Source organism: Pundamilia nyererei, unplaced genomic scaffold (assembly GCF_000239375.1).
Source record: "Pundamilia nyererei isolate P.nyererei 1_Seehausen unplaced genomic scaffold, PunNye1.0 scaffold00631, whole genome shotgun sequence".
Classification (NCBI taxonomy): domain Eukaryota; kingdom Metazoa; phylum Chordata; class Actinopteri; order Cichliformes; family Cichlidae; genus Pundamilia; species Pundamilia nyererei.
The window spans coordinates 35,240-55,119 of NW_005188032.1; the positions used below are offsets into that span (position 1 = coordinate 35,240).

General features: G+C 39.9%; 1 protein-coding gene across 1 annotated transcript in view; it reads right to left on the reverse strand.

The window, feature by feature from the left end:
* The window catches only part of LOC102207684 (ephrin type-A receptor 7), a 56,303-nt gene that overhangs the window by 10,924 nt on the left and 25,499 nt on the right, over positions 1–19,880 (reverse strand). The window contains exons 4-8 of the mRNA XM_005754726.1: positions 19,097–19,221; positions 15,128–15,401; positions 13,087–13,195; positions 6,891–7,016; positions 3,486–3,541 (exon numbers count right to left, since the gene is read on the reverse strand). Coding sequence (XP_005754783.1) covers positions 3,486–3,541; positions 6,891–7,016; positions 13,087–13,195; positions 15,128–15,401; positions 19,097–19,221 — 690 coding nt within the window. The remainder of the gene's footprint in view (positions 1–3,485; positions 3,542–6,890; positions 7,017–13,086; positions 13,196–15,127; positions 15,402–19,096; positions 19,222–19,880) is intronic.

The window sequence follows — 19,880 nt, forward strand, 5'->3', positions numbered from 1 at the left end:
GCCTTACTCTCCGTTTTATTTGTTGTGACCTTGCAAACTCCTGGGAGACAAAGTAAGATCAAAGGCTTTGAGTGCTCAAGTCTTACTGGGTTTCCTCCACAAGGCTTTATTCAGATCACACGGCTCTTCCACAAGGGTTTTTGTCTTTTCAAAATGTTATCGCTCTAACACACACATACGCAGGCAAAATAACAGACACACACGACCAAAATACAATCTTCAGTCAGAAACTGGGACAAGCATAATAGACTTAAAAATGCTGAGGCAGAGAAACCCTTGTCACATGGTGCTTATAGTTGCCTTGCTCCTTTGCTGTAAGTTTCACACTCTAGGTTAAAAGAAACCCTCAAACCGCAATGTTGAAAATAAAAAAAAACAAACCCCAAAACAAAAATACTTCAAAGTTAAAACTGGATGTGTTTTAACTTAGTAATTCAAAAATTACTTAATAATTTTTCTCTGACATATCCACACAAATTGCCTCATTTCTTTTACCAGCATCTACAAAATCACTACTGTGAGGCTAATGAGACACAATAATTGGAAATTTTACCTGACATTTAGAAATGAAAGGGATATCGACTCCAACTAGACTGTACACAACAAAATAAACACTACTTGGTTTCTCAATGAGCCTTAGTTTTCTTTATCAGCTAACTGCCTGTTGTACTTACTGAATACCAACGGTAAGAAAATAAACTTGCCAGCAGGTAGTCAATGACCATTAACCAGTGTATTATAGCTCTCAGCTGGATGACCTTTGACTCCTGTTACTACACTTTAAGGCTAATCTTCCAGGAAAAGGCCTGGTAGTACTCCCAAAAGCAGCACAGAGGCTCTCAAATGTGATTACAGTTTCAGATTGACCTGAGGGAAACTGTACTGGCTGCCTCAAAACGGCTTATTGATCTACCACACACACATGCTTACTTGTGCGAACAAACACACATGCTGATATGCTTCTCTGTGTGTGTGTGTGTGTGTGTGTGTGTGTGTGTGTGTGTGTGTGTGTGTGTGTGTGTGTGTGTGCGCAAAGCCAAAAGTGCACTTATGAAAGAAATGAAACCTATTTTATTCAAGTGTTGGACTGAATGTTCTTTCCTATAGTAGCTTAAAATCAGACATACACACACAAATGCACAAAACACATAGCATCTGGGTTGGAAACATGAAGCTGAGCCTTAAATCTGCATTCTATCTAAAGGCCACCAGATGGCGATACTTGTGGTTGCAATAAAGATTTCCTGTCTTACAGACGTTGATGGGAAATCAGCTGACCTCTGGGTTTATGGGCCCAGTCACGCATTTTGAGTCTATTTTGTAAATTTTGTTCATACCATGTTTCAAAATGGAGGATTACCTGTGGTATGAAACCACGCAGTCATTGGCTTACAACTTGTCATTACCCAATGAGCACGCAGTTTCACAGTCAGACCCACCCCTTCCTGCCATATCCGTTTTTTTCCCCCTCTAGCAAAGATGGAAACGCTCATCTTGAAGCTTCACAGCAGGACTTCAAAACCCAGTGCGTAATATCACAAATACAACATTACATCATACATATGCCCACATACCAGGAAAAATCTCTACTCCAGTAAGGACTTAATCTTCAATCTGCATTTGTAGTATAAACTGTTCAAGGTCAGTCTGCTTGAATGTTCTTCCATCCATCCTCTTCCGCTGATCTAATTCAGAGCTGTGAGGGGACCAGTTGCCATAGGCTGAGTACATCCTGTACAAGTCGCCTGTCTGTCGCAGGTCTACTTGACTATAATCAACACCCAACTTTTCAAGGTTAACTAACAAATAGCTTTGTTAGCAAAGTCACCTTTGTAGCATTTAGCTTTTCATGTTCATCCATCACACATGCACTGCAGCAGCTGGTTAGATTCAGGGTTCACCGAGTTACTGCTATAGGCACACTCGAAGGGAAACTGAAACATATTCAAGAACATTTTCTTTCATTATAGACACAAACTTCTTTGTGTCTTTCTCCGTTCATTTCCTTACACACCTTCTCTTGCCGTCGCTCTCTTATGCAGAGTCAGACTATCGATGGCATTGCAAATGAGTCACGAGCCTCTTCTCCTCGCATTCATGGAATATGTGCTGAATATTTCTAGGTCACATACTCTGACATAAAACTAATATTCTGAGCAGTGTCACTTATGATGAGTCTCCTTCTCTGCCAGTTCACCTCATCACACTTCATCCCTCAAACCTCTTAGTGCGCCCTTCACTCACTCACTCATTTACCCTCCTTTTCCCCTCCTTCTTCCTCTACTTTATTACTCACACGCTCATTTATTCACTTTTCGTCTCTCTTCCCCTGTCCTCACGCGTTAATATATGGTTGTAGAATGTGTTTTAAGAGTCTGGCAGGCGAACAGATGGGAAAAAAAAAATCATAACACCCACTACTTTGCGTGCTTCCAGCTCTCGGACAAAGCAGACCTGCAGAAACGCGAAAGCATGCTGCACTGGGTTTGCATGCACGGAACGCAAAACGGACTTTTGTGTTGAATAATGAGGAAAAAATGTTTATATGGGTGTCCAAGTTTCGGAAAGAAAGGTGCGTGTGTGTGTCTCTGAAAAGCAGGCCAAAAATGTTTCGGTGTGTTTCTGTGTTTGTGTATATTACGTGCTTGTCAGCTGTTGGCATGTCTTTGTTTGGGAAGATTTAATTCCCATTCGCATGGCTTCGGCTCATTATTCATCAGACATAGTGCTCCAAACCTCTCTAGAGGGCTCAGTATGCTGGGAGATTAAACAACGCAAATGAGCACGAGCACACGCTTGCGCACTCACACACAATTAAAAAAAAAGGAGAGAAAGCAAACTCTGCATGCATACACACATAAATAAACTCTAAAACACACACACACACACACACACACACACACACAGAGCCACCACATTAGCAAAGCACTGACAGGCAAACCCGCACACAAACAGGAACAGATATGTCAAACTTGTTTCAATCTGTCACTGTCAAACAAAAAACCTATTAAGAGCTTTGTGACCAGAGGTTAAAAAAAGAAGCATTTACAACCTTGTAAAACAACAACATTTACTGTTCTGCTTTTGAAGCACAATCTCGCTTGTTGCCTGCCTTGTTCATGAGATTTTAGCCTTTTTTTTCCCCCATTCTTTTTCCTCCCCTCATCTCCGGCTCTTTATCTTCCTCCTCCTCCTCCTGATTTCAATCTCTCCCCATCAAACTCAACCACGCACACACCACCTAATGGAGTGTGTCAGTGTGCTCAGAGTTGGCTAAGCATGCACTCAGAATTGCGAATCAAGGCTGCGGCGCTACTTAATGCCTCAAAAGTCATCTGTAATGCACGGGCATGTGTGTTCACATGCCATTCCCGCACTGGAATAGGAAAAGACAAAGCCTTTTTTCAGATTCCGCCTCCTGTCCCATACACTTTTATACAGACACAGTGATGCTGTATAATACAATCATCACTTTTGTCACTTACATTGGAAGTAAAGTTCCTCATCTCCCTCTTGAGAAGCCTTACTGTAGCCACATTGCCTGCGAAGAAAGAGAGAGACGGTCATCAGAGAGTTTCTTTTTAATCCCACTTAGCAGACACAGGTAAATGGCAGAATCAGCTGCTCTTTATCTTGAGCCATGGTTATAAGTAGTAACTGCCAAGAGAGAAGAAGCAAAAATGAGAATATTGATAGAGGAGAAAGGATGTGGAGAAGCATTCATAAAGACCCCTAAAGTGTTCACTCATCAGAAAAGTCCGAGGCTCAGTGCCAATCCTGCCTATTTGAGTGTGCCACCGACTCACACCAATAGCCTTGCAATTGATACACTATTGTTGTTTCACCTTGAATAACTTTTCATCCAAGAAATGAATATATATACACTTTGGCAACTGGACTGTCCTCATCCTTTGTCACCACAGGGGCCTAAAGAGGAGCAAGCTCAATAGGATCTCACTGTTGATGGCTTCTGGCTGAAAAAAGCTTCTTTTTCTTTTCTTTGCATGCAACACAAATGCCACGCACACTCACACTGTCAGTGACAAATTAACATTTGGCTGGCTACTAACAAACTTACTTAGATTAGAAAAATGGAGAAAAAACAAGACTAAAGAATTACTGAGGATATAATTAACAACATCAGAAGTTTTTCTAACAACCGGTTTCCAATAAAATATAGTCTACAAATACCAAAATATAGTATAAAAGTGTGCAAAAGTCTCAAGCCTCCTCTCATTTCTTTGTATATGCATAGGAAAACTGAAAATGTTGCGCTGACTTATTGGAGCATGCGCAAACATACATGGAAATACAACATGAAAGCCAGAAACAGAGTTTGTATAATTCAGTAATGGTAAGGTCTGGGTTTTTCAATTCAGTTGTGCTTTTACTGCATTGGCAGTGGGTTTGGTTTTAATGTCATACTGAAAAATTAAGCAGTTCCCAATCTGATGCTTTCCAGATGGCATTGCATGGCGGATCAAAATCTGACTGTATTTTGTTTTTTTGGAGTTCATAATTCCATCAGTGTTGACGAGACCTCCAACGCCACTGGCGTGAATCGTAATTTACAGATGGCTGTTGGCACTCACTCCTGTACCTCTCTCCTGATGTCATCCATAGATTTTGTTGATGATTTTAACCAAAACGATTTATTACTCAATGAGTGCCATTGCCACTGATTTTCAGTCCAGTTTTTGTATAATTTGGTATACCTGTATTTCTCTCCTAAAAATGGTATCTTGACACTACCCATTAGACCATTTCTGATGAGGCTTCGCTAAACACTAATTCTTATACACATGACTTTCAGATACTATTCATCTGCATTAGATAGTGTTTCAGGCCTGTTCCTTCTTTTGTCCAGTTTGCTCCCTTTTTTTAAGGACACACTGCAAACTATGCTAAGGTATACCAAGTTGTTTAACCAAGTGTTCAAAACCTTTTCAAAAACATTACAAGAAAGTTTCGCTCCTTGGAAGCAAAATATAAAGAAATGAGGGGTAGTTTAAAATTTCTGCATAGCACATTTAAATGCTGTATATGGAATGAGAAGGTCAAGTACAAACATCTGAAAGTTTTCTTCAAATGCCAATCTTGAGAGTGCCTCGTCCTCCAGGTCTTTAGCAAATCAGTTTAGCCTAAGCCTTTTAAAAGAACAGACGTGTATGTATATCTGCATCAATAATATCAACAAGTGAACATGGAACATACTTAACGTTCTGCTGCCATGGCTAGCAAAGACTGCTGTGGCTGTTTTGACAAAGAAGTCACAACGTGTCACAGTTAAGGCCCGAGCACAGATGACACTGAGGTGTAGATTTATGTTTAAGTACAATATTATACCTGCTCAGGCAAGCATGTGTTAATGTGAACATCATAATATATCTGCACTACACAAAGAGCTGGTGCACAGCTGAGAGGGAGTATACAGAGAGCACGACAGTCGTATGTATGTGCACATGGCAATGTTAATGTGTGGCGTTTGTGCATGAGTGTGTCTGCACAAATTCATGTGGGCGCACATGTGTGTGTGTGCGCTTTACAGGATCCTGTTATATTGCATGTGCATGTCCCCGTGAGTTTTTATAAGGAGAGACGTGGCTGAGGGTGAGGCTGACACATCCCTCAGCCTGTGTAGCAGTTGGGTCTGAGACAAGGTCAGGACCCTGTCTGTCAAAACACACCAGCAGACACATGCACCACAACTCCTCAGGGCAGGAGATATCAGACAGGAGAGAGGAGACAAGAATTAATAGATAAGGGAGCACAGCGTAAAGGGAGCAAGGGGTGGGAATGGGAGGAAGATGAGAATGGAGGGCACCACGGTACCGAGAGAAACAAGATGCAGGAGACCAAAGGGAGGAGTGGAGGTAAGGGAGCAAATAGCGAACGCGGCAAGGGGAGAAGGGCAAAGCAGTGGAGAAATCATCGAGAGAAATGAAGGAAGTACTGCTGCGACGAAGAGGCAGAGGAAGTGACATGAAAATAAGAGGTTGCGAACAAGAGGATAATTGGGAAGAAGGTTATGCAAGGAAGTTGAAACTTGAAGAGGCACACAGTATAGCCTATAAAGTAGACTGCAAGGAGCAGCGGAAGAAGCAAAGAGAGACGAAAAATATGCATCTCAGAGATTAGAAAAGTAACAGAAAAACAGAAGCTAGGACACACAGCAGGATAAATCAACCATCTAAGCCCTGTACTCATTAAATAATTGCCAGAAATTGATATATATATATTTAAAATAGTATGCTTATTGAACCTTCTGACAAATTAAAAAATAAGAGTTAATATCAATTAGCATATATGAGTTTTAATTTTTATCATATTTGCTACATCTGGCATCTTTTTGCAATTTGTTGCTTAAAAATATACATTCAAATTAGAGACAAAGTCTCAAAAACTCACAAAAACCCATGTATCAAATATGATACACTAGGCATAAGGAGTTAAAGGAGTGACAACACGCTAATAAGCATGAATACTAATACCAAATACCAAAGAAGGATGTAGTAGAAAGTAGTAGTAGCAGGAGTAGTGGTAGGGATGCATGAAAAAGACTCATAAATTGATTTATGTGACCATTTCCCTATCTTCTTCTGAAATGTCATATATGTGACAAAAATGAAATAGCAGATGCAAAGTAGTACTCATTGGAAGGTTGCTTCTTATTGAGTATGAATTCAATATGACTGGCCTTTACATTTTTAGTTTGATTTCAGATCTCGGTGGAGCGCAGTGGCGAGGATATAAATAAAACTGTGCTGAACCGCTTCATGAAAAAGGAAAGAAATGGTTATTATGATTCTCTCGGTATGAGGAAATGAAAGGAGACAGAAATGTGGGGCTAGGGGAGCAGGGAGAAAGAGACTACAGACATGCCAGTGTACCTGGGCATCAGCTCTGTGAAGGGAGGAAGAGGAGAAAGAAGAGGAGGAGGAGGAAGGGTGGAGAAGGAGGTCGAAAGCAGCACCACGCTAGCAGGAGTTACATTGGAAGAGCCTGAGCAGACGCTGCTGGGAAGAAAACAAGGAGGGGGTGCCATTGTCAATTCTGGCTCTTTTCATGAATTTAGTCATTCAACACAACTTTGGATCCAAAACAGATTTTTCTCTAAAATCTAATCACTGGAATACAGTGGATGCTATCAAGTAAACATACAGTACAAAAAAAATCATATAATATACTTTCAATTTTTGTAAACAGACCTTGCAGTCTATTTCTAAAACTAGAATTACAAGAATTCTGGACTGATTTTTAAATTTCACAACTTCAAAAGAACCAGATGGCAGAAGGAAATGTGTGGATGGAGAATGCTAAAATTTCTGGCCAAACTCTGTCACTGTCTGCTCAGCTTCTTCAAATGTTAGCTTTGGCAAGACTTCTTTTCTCTTTAAGCCCTATTCATGAGCAGATATGTTCTTTGGGAGGGGGGAAACAAACTTTTCATGTTGATTGACACTTCATTATTCACATCTGTGAAATCCTGTCAATTTAATTGAGCTATGCCAACAATTCTATTTTTGACAAATCTGCATTTTCATTTCCTAATATTATGTCATATGCATGAAGTGGATGGAATTTCTGTTTTAAATGCCACACAATGTTTATTTAAGACATGTTTCACAACCTTTGCAAAAACCTTAATGTAGAATCTCTGTAAAACTCAACTAGCAAAACTACTGCATTAAAATTTTGCTGCTATATTTAACAAATTAGTAGATTTTCCTTTTGGTTATGTGAATAGCATTAACTATGGAAGAAGAAATGTTGATTGTTCTAGTTGTATGACATATAGTTATTGCAATGAATGGGTTAAGTGAGGTTTTTTTTTAAAGATAGTTTTAGAGAAAAATGTTCTACACAACAACAACAACAAAAAAAAATCTGAGTACCCTGATTAACCATTTTGGCAAAACCGGTTATGTTAGCTGGAGAAGACTAAAAGAAACCAGGGCACCAATGAATGTATGCGTCTTATCCTGGCATCTGATCGATAGCCAATTAAAAACCACTCCCTTGTCATGTGTGGATAGAGTGAGTGACAGCTTGATACCTGTCAAAGTGGGGGACATGTTTAATATTTATTGATGCTATCATCTCACCTCATCTTATGGCTGGCAATAAAGCTAAAGCTCCTACAACCTTAGCATTGCAAACGAAACACCCAAGTAGCCTTATTTTAAAAGGTCCATCCTTCCATCTTCTTCTAATTATCTACCTCATCTTCATCATAGGGGAGCTAAAGCAGATATCACAGGCCAAGATTCTTGCCATGTTCCAGACACCTCAGAACTCAGATGTCAGGACTTGTGAGCGACATTATTCCCGAGTTAGCGGATTCTTAGCATAGTCAAGCTATTAGAGCTAAAAAACATATTCAGAGATAAAGACTAGTCACTGCTCTGCGTATGACTTAATGAGTTGAAAATACAAAACAGTGGCAGTACAGATTAAAAGTTTACAGCTTTACTATTGTTTATGTTCAGTGCCGCCATCTTGGATTGATAACTCGGGGGTACGTTGTTCTGCTTCAACTTTCCGAGTGGGAGTTGAGGGGGTGTTACACAAAAAAAATCCGAGTTATTCGGGGAACGCAGGGCTCCCATCAGACAGCCGTCCACGCTCACATTCACACTTACAGCCAATTTAGAATCACCAGTTGACCTGGTGTGTGTGTGTGTGTGTGTTTGGACTGTGGGAGGAAGTTGCTGCCCAGAGGAAGAAAATGCAAACTCCACACAGAAAGGCCTCAGCTGGCTGGTCGAGGATGCCAGAATAGTTTGATAGGTTTTGTGTGTGCCTTTGCTTAATTTAATCAATTTCTATGGCAACTTCAAAAATCGATCATAATTATAAAATTAGTAATAACATGCACTTTTATGCAGCTGTACATTTTTAGGTACAGTCACTCACACTTTAGGGTGAGAACTTTAAAACAAAATAGGAGATGGATGTCATGTAAATTATGCTGCTTCCATGTCAGCTCTTTCAACTCCGTGCCTAAATATCCTAGAATAATGCAGGTGCAGAATAATAGGTGAGAGAGCATGAATAGAATCCTAGCTGAGGTATTAGGCCAGAGGAGATTTACAATATGTATGGCAAAATGCATGTAAAATTAGGTAATTTAAAAAAAAAAAAAAAAGAGAACACTTTAACTTTTATCCATTAGTATAATGAGATTCACTTTATTCCACTGCTGAGTTTTGCTTTACTCGGATGAGCCCTGCTACCACATAAGTATCTCTCCCTTGGGGCAGATAAATAGTGTTACTCTAAAACCTACTCTCACACAAAGATAAAGACAAATATAGTTTCAGCTTCATTTGTAAGTTATTACTTACAAAGGTGTTAATTTAAACACTATCTGGTGAATAATAAACAGCAAGACTGACAAAATGGCTTTATGCATAAGTAACTTCCAGACATAAAAGCACTGATCTGTTCAACACATGCATGCACCTATACACTGCTGTGTTTGAGACCTTTTTTCTTAGCTTCCCCATCTCTTCCCCTTTGAATCCTACTTTTTTTTTTACTGTGTCACCAAGTGTCATCAGCCCTATGAAATGACCCTCATCTTTAATTTCCTGCTTCTTTCTTTCTTCTTGAACTCCTCTCCATCCTCTGTTCTTGATAACTTGTAACTCACTCACCAGACACCAAAACACACACACGCACACACACACACGCACACATTCAATCAGAAGACACAGAAACGCATGCTGGTGTGGCTGGTGAAGGGTAAACAATCCTTGCACTGACCAGTCAAGCCTGGGCTTCCTGGAGAATGTTTGGGCAATGCCCTGGAACTCTGGCTCTATCAAACTCTGTCAAGCACCACTGGATTCTTTGTGTATGTGTGTAAATGATAGGATAGAGCATCAAGGTGAGGTTTCAAAGTGAAGAAAATACAAAATACCCTCTCTTATCTCATCACGCCCCCTCCACTTTTCATCTGTTTTTATTACCACTTTATGTTAATAAGCGTTCATAATAATTTGTATGTCACTGTAAGTGACTATGACTGATGATGAACCTGTGCTTAAATAACATCTTTATAATGGTGAGACTGAGCTGCAAGAGTTTCTCAGTTCATCAGTAAATGTATTACCATAAAAGCAATCAGCAACTATTTTGAGATTTGATTGAGCCTTAAAGCAATTTTCTTGCATACGTAAATTGCAAGATAATGGGAAGCAATTCTAGGGCTTCTGGTACAAAAATGCTAAAATATTCTTTGTTTTAATAGTAACTTTGACTATTAAACTTAATCAGTAGACTGCTATAGGTTGTCCAACACAAGAGATCTAAAGACTAAGAGAATAGTCGATGCAGAAAGTTAAATACACCAATTATGCGGTAAAATATGGCACAATCTGTTGTAGTGGTGTACCCACATATGGTAATTCATACCAACTCACAGAAAATAAAATCACTGGTCCTGTCGCCCTCCCCTCACCTCAAACCTTTGCTGCACCAAGTTCTGCTGGAGGTTTCTCTCTGTTAAAAGGGAGTTTCCCCTTCCCACTGTTGCCAAATGCTTGCTCATAAGGGGTTGTCAAATAGTTGGTTTTCTCTCTGTATTATTGTAGCGTCTTTACCTTACTTGGCCTGATATGACGCTTTGTAAATAAAATGGAATAATTTCCTTTTTTTTGGACTCTAAGAGCTGCAGGAACAGAAGGGGTTAAGAGGAGGGAGAGACAAACCCCATGTCCATTACAGAGGCACAACTAACGCACTCTATATTAAAAGTGAAAAATGAAGTAGGTTTGAGGACCGTGCATAGCATCAAGGGCACATCCATAAATGTGATGTGCCATAAATGCATTTCGCTGCCAGTGTCCATCCATGCCTTTATGTGTGTGCAGTGGAACTCATTTGCATGTGTCTGTGTGAACAGGCAGATCGATGTAACTGAGACCCTCCAGCCATAGCTGTAAGCTGGCTGTCTTTGCGAACACGAACATGGTAATTGAGGCATCACACCATTCTCCCTTTGTCTCTATGCAAAACATGAAGAGCTTGTTAATGGTCCAGCAGCGATGAACAATGGAGACCACTTGCAATGAATGCAGTGATGGAAATAAAAGAGTAAGATAACCATTATTATTCACTGTGAGGCTGTGCACAAGGGCATGATGCTGCCTTCCTCAAAGCAAGAATTTATTTAAATACTTGTGCTGTGTGTGTGTCAGAGTATGTGTCTACTGAGAATAAGCACCTTGTTGAATTTTATGCTTTTCCTACTACAGTGCTGTTGTCTTCACTTGACTATGTCTGCGAATGTTTGTACATCCATTCCTATATTTTCCTTTAAAAATGTTTGACTGATATCCACCAATGTGTATGACGCTGCTGTGAATGAACAGGACCCAGTTTTTCGCCCAGCTGAATCCATCATTGCCCCGTTTGTCTGGATCTTGAATTGGTCGTGGTGTCTATAACACAGCCCCTCTTTATACACACATACAGAGAGTGTAGCTGTGGAAAAAGCCCACTTTACTTTGTATGGCTGAGAGTGCAGCTTCAGTGAAGATCAGTGTATCCATGTGTGTGTGTGTGTGTGTACGGAGAAAGAAAAGAGGATGAACAAAAGCTATACAGACAAATCTTTGCACAATGTGTTGGAAAATCTCGCTGGACAGACTGAACAGTTGAATTGCAGCCAAATGGAAGAAGAAAAAAACATATGCGTGCATGTGTACTGTGTGGGAATAGATATTTGCCCTCTACTCATGTGCTGCATATATGATTGAGAGTACAGTAAGAGTTGCGAGTCTGTGTGTTACTGTGTAGGCGTATTTGAGGTGAGATGGTAGAATTCAGAGTTGGGCATGAGTCAAAGAGCAACATGTTTGGAACAAGCAGAAATCCACTCACTCCCTTTGTCTGCTCAGCTGAATAAAACATGTAACTACACAACAAGATATTCAGCTTCCATATCATAAAATCATTTAATGTTTAACAGTCAACACACTCAAGTCTGGCAAGTTATGTTAATATGTATTCGTCAGTTATTATGATTGCCTACATTGTCTTTAGCAATATATTGCAATGCATGAGCCTGTGGCACCAATGTAGTCATTGCAGGGAAATGTGCAGCAACATCTACTAATCACCTGAGGACTAAAAGTCCAATTAATTACTTAAACACCTAAGCTCACAATGCCCCACTTTACAATTTTTAAAAACATTCCATCATAACAATTATCTTATCTAAATTGCGTCATTAAAAATGACCCAAACTGAACCTAATTGTACCAGACTGCCACTTTAAGCCCAGCTGTACTAAAAGAAAACAGAATATAATAAATAAATAAGTAACAATAATAACTATAATAATTTGAAACAAAAATTGAATTTAATTAAACTGAGCAATATGCAGAAAAAGATTTCCCTGAAGCGTGAAGAGTAATTTGCATTAGCTGTGAGTCATTTTGGTTTAAGGTTAAACGTTAGTTCAGTTTAACAGTTTTTTATCCTTACTGAAAAAGGTAGAGTAATAAAGCTGAACGTTCCACTCTCATTATAAAACAACGTTAAAAAAAGACCCTTTGATTCAGTGTAAACCCAAGAGGTAGAGCGAAATCACTTTGCAAACCATGTGTCTGCCGTTATACAAGTGACACTACCTAAACCTTTCATCTCAGCTGTTTTAAACAGCTCCATTTCTCTATGTGGAAACTAATTAGAGAGCAAAGAACTATGAACTTCGAGCCAAAAAAATGATCAAAGAAGGTTTTGACCCTGCCAACATTTTCCCCCGGGTGCGGACAGCGCCATTATCAAGCTGATGTCTTTATGTTGCATATTAAACGATGGTGAGCGTGGCTGCACAACACAGAATCACTGTTAATGTATAGTCCTTTTACAGGATCCTCTCTTACAGACAGATTACTATAATCTGGATTAAGATGGAGCTGCATGTGATGGTTAACTTAATATGCAGCTGAATCTATGATGCGTACGAAGTGTGTAAAAAGATACTAAAATCTGGGAAGGCCTTCACGAACCATAGGGAGTGGCTAGTGACTTAATCTACTGTGTGCATGTTTACATCAGTATATTCATATCTACCTCCTCCAGATGAGCAGTCCAGCTCCCATGGAGAGCAGCATAATGAGGGCAGCCACAGACACGACAACAATGATCACCACCGGATTCTGTTCACTGGACGCCAGTGCCACTGCAAATAACAAAACATAGTTATTACACATATAAACAAACACACACACACCTTAACCGAACAACATAAGTAGCAGTTATGAGCCTAGGAAAGAATCACAGGGACATTTGTGCACATGATCTTGCTGACATTCAGCTGAAGAAGAACACGAGCTGAGGACAAATTATGAAGAAATCTTTTTTTGCTTTAGTAAACAAGAAGCACTGACATCAACAGAACAGCCTCATCTTTACAGTCACTGAGTAGTTGTTCTAGATGCTGTTTTATACTCTAGTGTATCAGCTGACATACAATTATGCACATTTTCATATTTTAAATATTTCTCATCCATGTTAGTTTCAAATGTTTAGAGCTCGCTGAACTCGTCTGTGTTGCAGTGGGCGCCTGCTACATCCTGTTTTCTTACACTACCTACACCTGGTTCCTCTCGCTGAACATGTTACTTATCCAAACTGCATTTTAGTTTAAACTACACCTTAAAGCACAGTTAGAGTCAAACATCCAGCCACAAACAATGCAGTAATTTTCAAGCTTTTATTGCAGGTTTAAGGTTGACAGGACGACATGTTGAGATGTGTTTTCCTACAGTTTCTTTCCTTTGTTTTCATTGTTACTTTACCTTCGTGCATGTAATGCATGATTTGGTCAGTTCTTAACTGAGTGGGAAGCACAATTCCAAGCTGTTTAGGCTTAAATGTCAGTGTTGATTAATATTCACCGTCTCCCACACAAAGTTAATTGACAGATAAATGTAATAAGCTGTATGCTTTGTTAGTTGGTGATGCAGTATGTGGGGCGATTTTATGAACCCACGAATAACAAAAACAAACTTCTTGAATTGGACAGCCAGCCAAAACCTTTAAGAAGTGTCTTTGTGCACGTCAGCACCGCTTTTAGCCACTCACACATTTGAATCTATTCTACTGAGTCTACTGTGTCAAAACTCTTTTAAGAGGAGAAACTTGTATGAGGCTAAGACAGAGACTGTTTTAACGCTGTGAGAGGGTGCATGATGGCATGTGCACAGTTCACATCACTCGTGTCAATTTTTCTGCCTTAAGCCTCAGTTACATTTTCCACGTCCACGAGTCCACTCGGGTCTGCTCGGTCTGAGTGACAAAGTGTCGTCAAAACACGGGAAGCGCGAAGGTCGGTGCAGATGTCTGTGCGCTTGGCTGTTTTTTTGTGACCGCGCAGACTTGTCAGCAGAGAACTGATATTATGGCTGCCCGGTCATCGAGTCTCCAGCTGTCCGTGTCCACAACGGAGTATAATCAAGGCTTTAGACACCTAATGGTGCCGACTGAACTCCTGATCTAATTCGCTGTATTAGAGCTTGGACAACTGTCAGTCATTCTGATACGGAGATTAATTTTTCAGCTAGATGCGATTTCGAGGTCCATGATAAAGTCACAATTGCAAGTGGTCAGATCAGGAGCACAGAGAGTGCTGGAGGTAGGACCTAAATTTGTATCAAGGAATCACAAAACGTTTCGATCACACATTAGAAAAGTTTCTGCAAAAGTAATGCACCCCTCTGGTGCGAAGCAACACCGCTATAATACTATAAATTCTCAACATTCCTCTTCCTGGAGAAATACAATGGTTGAAAAAAATATATTTGTGAAAAGTACAAGGCAAGAAACAAGAAGGATACCAGCCAAACCCTGAGGTGGCATAAGGGACACTATATCAACAGGCGCAAAGAAGAAACATTTCACGGCTTACTGCTAATATCTTGAATCTTCACACATAATCTTAGACACAGTCACATCCCATATCTGTCTCACTAGCAGCACGCCTCATTGTGTGGGCTGGCCAGGTGCCTGCACCGAACGCCTACCCAATCTGCCTGGGCTAAGAGAAGGGAGTGGGGAGAAAGGAGAGAAATCAAGGAGGGGAAGGGGGAGGAGGAATAAAACTGCTACTCACACTCGCCAAGTGTCTGCAGCTCCAGGGGAGTGCTGTACGCCCCGTAATCAATGGGCGGCGGGGACGAGGATGAGGATGAAGAGGAGGATGATGTAGAAGAGGAAGAGGACGTAGAGGAGGAAGATGAGAGCGGGGAAGAAGACAAGGCTGAGGAAGGAGCTGGTGTTGAGAAGGGGCGGATGAGGAAGACATATGTGGTGCCGGGCTTAAGGTTGTTGACACTGATCCGTGTGGCGGCAGTCTTCACAGTAGAATAACTCTGATCCTTTTGTTCCTGCAGAGATCGAAAGAGAAGTGAGAAAGAGGGAGGGAAAAAAAACAACAAAAGAGAGAAACAGGAGAGGAAGAGGTGGAGGAGTTAGACGTGTAGGAGGAATTCATTTGTGAGAGGGATCATTCGTTTCCGAGGCACAGTTTGTAATTCTGGGAGATGTGCAAGACAACTTTGTAACAAAATCAGAGGCTTCGGTAATGTTTCATTTATTGAGACAGTGTTTCAAAGAGTCAGACAGTTTGGCACGCCGAGTTAGGAGTTTTTAACTTGCTTTTAATAAGGGAGCATTACTCATTGCTTTGGGAATAAATTATAAAAATTCCAGAAGGCAGTAACAGTGCGACTCCGCGTAAAGTTTTTAGAAAAACAAATATGGTGCTCATCTGTTGATGAGAATGAGTGACACCTTCTACAATGCAGAAAAATGGGCTGAGTGAGTAACACATTCAAATAATTGCAACACTTGCTTTGTAATATACTTGGTTTTGCATGTTATTTGCAAAACATCTCCATTTAAAACAGCAAGTATAAGAAGTCTGCCATGATTGACACGGATTCTGGTTCCCAAACAATGAATTTTAAAGCTTTTGGCGACTCCTTGACTTTGTGCAGCATCTGCATGAAGTTGATCTGATGGTTTTTATGAAAAATTGAATTTTCCCCAAAAGTGTGTGTGTGAAGGTCATTGTAGTCTAAGGAGCTTGGATTTCTTTAAGTTGCTTGAAGACGTTTCACCTCTCATCCGAGAAGCTTCTTCAGTTCAGTTCCATAGGAGGTCCATTGTGCCTCTTTGGGGGACACTCCTATGGGGCTTAAATCTGGGCCTCTCCATGATTTGACCTTAGAACTGAAGAAGCTTCTTGGATGAGAGGTGAAACGTCTTCAAGCAACTTAAAGAAGTCCAGATGCTTTTCTTTCCAAGCTCCTTAGACTTCCCAAAAGCTTCTTATTAAGCTTAATCTTGGTCGGCAGGTCAGATTTTTATATGGAGCTTATTGAAAAAAAATAGCAATAAAACATATCACATCATCATGAGCTTTAGCCTAGCTCAGTAGCAAATGTTAGCATGCTACAAAGCTTATCTGAGCGTGATGGGGGAAAAAAAAAATCCCCCAAAGCATCCGTATGTTATGGTATTATTGTGGCATTATGATGTGAATAAAGCAGCCACCGTGCCCACATAGAGAGCTGCTACATGTCTATGTTTTGTTCATTTGTGAACACAGAGGAGGAAATAAAGACAGCAGAAAAGTCAGATGAATGACACACACACACACACACACTGAAATAAAAAGAGATTAACTGAGAAACAGAACGGTTGCTGCTGCATAATGAGCGTACCCTGCAGAGTGAGCTAAGCTATGTGACAAGAGCTGACAGGAGAGAACTGAAGAGGAAAATTTTGGGAGTCTATGTAGATCTGAAGCGCGCAACAACAACAGCACTCTGAGCTGACACTTTCCAAAGTCAAGTAATGAATACACCGAATTAATCATCATTAGTCATTAACAGTGTTAATCGTTCTTATTATCAATAATGTTTTCTAATTATTATTCAAATTACAAGTTTAAATAGTTCAATTTTTAAAATGTTTAACAAATCATTAAATTAAACAAGTGATTTTAAAATATCAGTAAACACCATGTGGGCTCAGACGATGACTGTGCACTGTGGTAAAAGAGACAAAGAAAGAAAGAGGCAACATGCTGACTAAACAAAGCTTTTCTTTCTTAAACTTTAATCGGGTTTCTGCATTACCTTTTCATTTCATGGCTGTTTAACAATTTTCCTGTCTTACTGTCAGTTATACTCCTTCTATCACTTAAATTCTCTTTACTCATCTGTTTCCCACATTCTGCTTTTCTTCTCCTACACGCAGTCCCACTAAGCGCTTTTTCATTTCTTTCTATCGCTGTCTTACAAGCATATTTCCAACAAGTCATTTCCCCATCTTCCTCTGTCTCAAATACCCTCTTCACCCCTCTCTTTCTATCTGTTACCACAAAAGCTTTTTATCCCTTCAAAGTACACCACTATATTCCTCTTGTTACCTCTTCTTTACCCCGCATCTTTCCCCACCCACCTCTCTTCTAGATTTGTTCCCGTCTCTCTTTTTTTCATATAAAGATCTGGGAGTAGAGCAGCAAGGAGCGGAGCTTTAATAAATATGATGAAGCATAGGGAAGAGAAGAAAATGTGAAAACTGGTGAGAGCTTGCCACAGCCAAACACAAAGACCTGGCATTGCCAGAAAACACAGTGTGTGAAAATAGACAAGTGTGAGTGTGACAGCTGTCATTTTATGTCCACGACAGATTTACTGTAAAGACTAGTCGCAATCTGCTATGCTATGCAAATGAGCATGACACGGCAGATGAAATTACAGCGGGTGTTCATGAAAGAAAAAAAAATTTAATAAAGATATTAATTTATACATTAACTGGGCTATGAATGACTCTGAAAAAATTCTGGAAAAAATGAATGGTTGCATTTGAACATATGGCCTTCTGTGATTCTGTAGGGAGTGTTAAAATGTAGCAATCTCGGCTTTTGTGGGAATAATTTTGACCTCTCAGAGTAGCTCTTTAATGTCCTTTCATCAATACAATGGTACTATTATAGTACATGTGAAAAAGAAAATGAGTAATGAAAATACAAATAAAATCTAGATTAAAAAAAGCACAAGTGAAATGATTTCAGAACTTGGAAAAATCCTAAAACAAAACAAAAATATAGAGTTTTGATATTTGTTGGTTTGGTGTAAATTTTATTACAACTTGCCTGACGAGGCATTGATGGAGGTGATTATTATTGTAATACCTGTACTGATTTTTCATATATACCTCCAGCTCAAACAGCTGAAACAAGAAAATCTCTGAAAACTGAAACTAAACTAGTTTAAAAAAAACAAAAAGTCAAACATGAAATAATAATAAAAACTAATAAAAAAATATAAGACATGAACATGAAACATAAGCCTGTTAGAGCTGTGTGGTACACGTCTGTTATAGTGGCACGGCCTCCCTGTTTATCTGCACTCTGTTCTGTACAGCAGGTTCTGTACTGCTTGTTCTTGCTATTAATATTGATAAACCTGTTATAGAAGTAAATTTGATCTTTAATATCAGCCACGAACATATCTCACTTCATTCTAATGGCAAAGAAAGAACCTCCAGAGTGCTGAACTTTTCCTCCAGTGAGTTGCTGAATGCTATTTATATCAAGCAAACACGAGAGAAATTAAAGTTTACCGCAGCTTTACTGCAGTGAGGAGTGGGTTTAGAAAATTTGACTTCTGAGGGACTCCATATGATGCATGTCATTCATTTTGTGAGTTCTTTCCACTATAGTTGGTACCTTTAAGTCTTTCCTCTCTCTCTTTGCACCGATCTGTGCATATCTAATAGTAATCTTATCTGTCTCAGGCTCTGGAGCTGCATGTTCCTGATCTGCAGTTACTGTCCCAACAAACCTGCGGGGCATTTATTATTATATTGCTTGCCGTGTCTCTGTGCACGTCTTTCATGTTTGCTTTTCCTTCATCCCACATGGTGAAAGTAGATGGCCAACCTCCCAGAGCATGATTCTGCTGGAGTTTTTCCACTTTCTTCAGTAAAACTTGTGTTTTTTTCCCCCCTCCTCTACAAATAAGACTGAATTCAGCTGATATTTATGATGAAGTAACAGCACATATACCTTTTCATAGTATTTGACTTCATATCCAGTCCGGCTGCTGTTGGGATGAGAGGGCTCTCTCCACACCAAGGTTATGCTCTTCTGTTCGATCTTCTCTGCTCGCAGTTCGCTGATAAGAGATGGTGCTACAGAGGGAAAGGAGGCGAGAAAAAAAGAGGAGAAAGCTGAGTTTAGGTATGGTGAAAATACAGTGGCTACAACTATGATGTCTACCTTGACTCAATGAGCAAAGGTTAAAGAAGGAGTACCATCAACTCTCTTAGAGAGAAGAAGCAGGCACTTATATATAGTACACCTGACAGGATTTCCAGATCAAAAGGAAGAGAGGGAAAATGTCTGCATGAGAGGGCTCATAGGAAAGTCAGGTATAAAGTATGAGAGGTAAGAGATTAAATACTGAAGCTAAAACATGTCGAAGCAGGTAGCTGCCCATGAGTAGACAAAGGCTGTCTGCCTCTTTCCGTGTGTGTGTGTGTGTGTGTGAACAGCTCCCAGATCCTGTACATCGGGATTGACAATATATCAATACCAATATGGGCTGAGTGACAAGTCTTTATTGACACAAGACAAACAGACAGAGGCACTCTTAATCTTAACTTTCTATTTCTTCTCCAGGTCTCTTAATTAAACTGACCTCACTTCAGTGTTTTCAGACTGAATCCAGAAAACTGCACTGGAATTTAGCCTGACACATAATTTGGCTCTTATTGATCACGCCAGTGCAATACATGAGGAATGATTCTGTTCAAAGCTCATCCAAATTTAGATGCAGTGCATAATGACA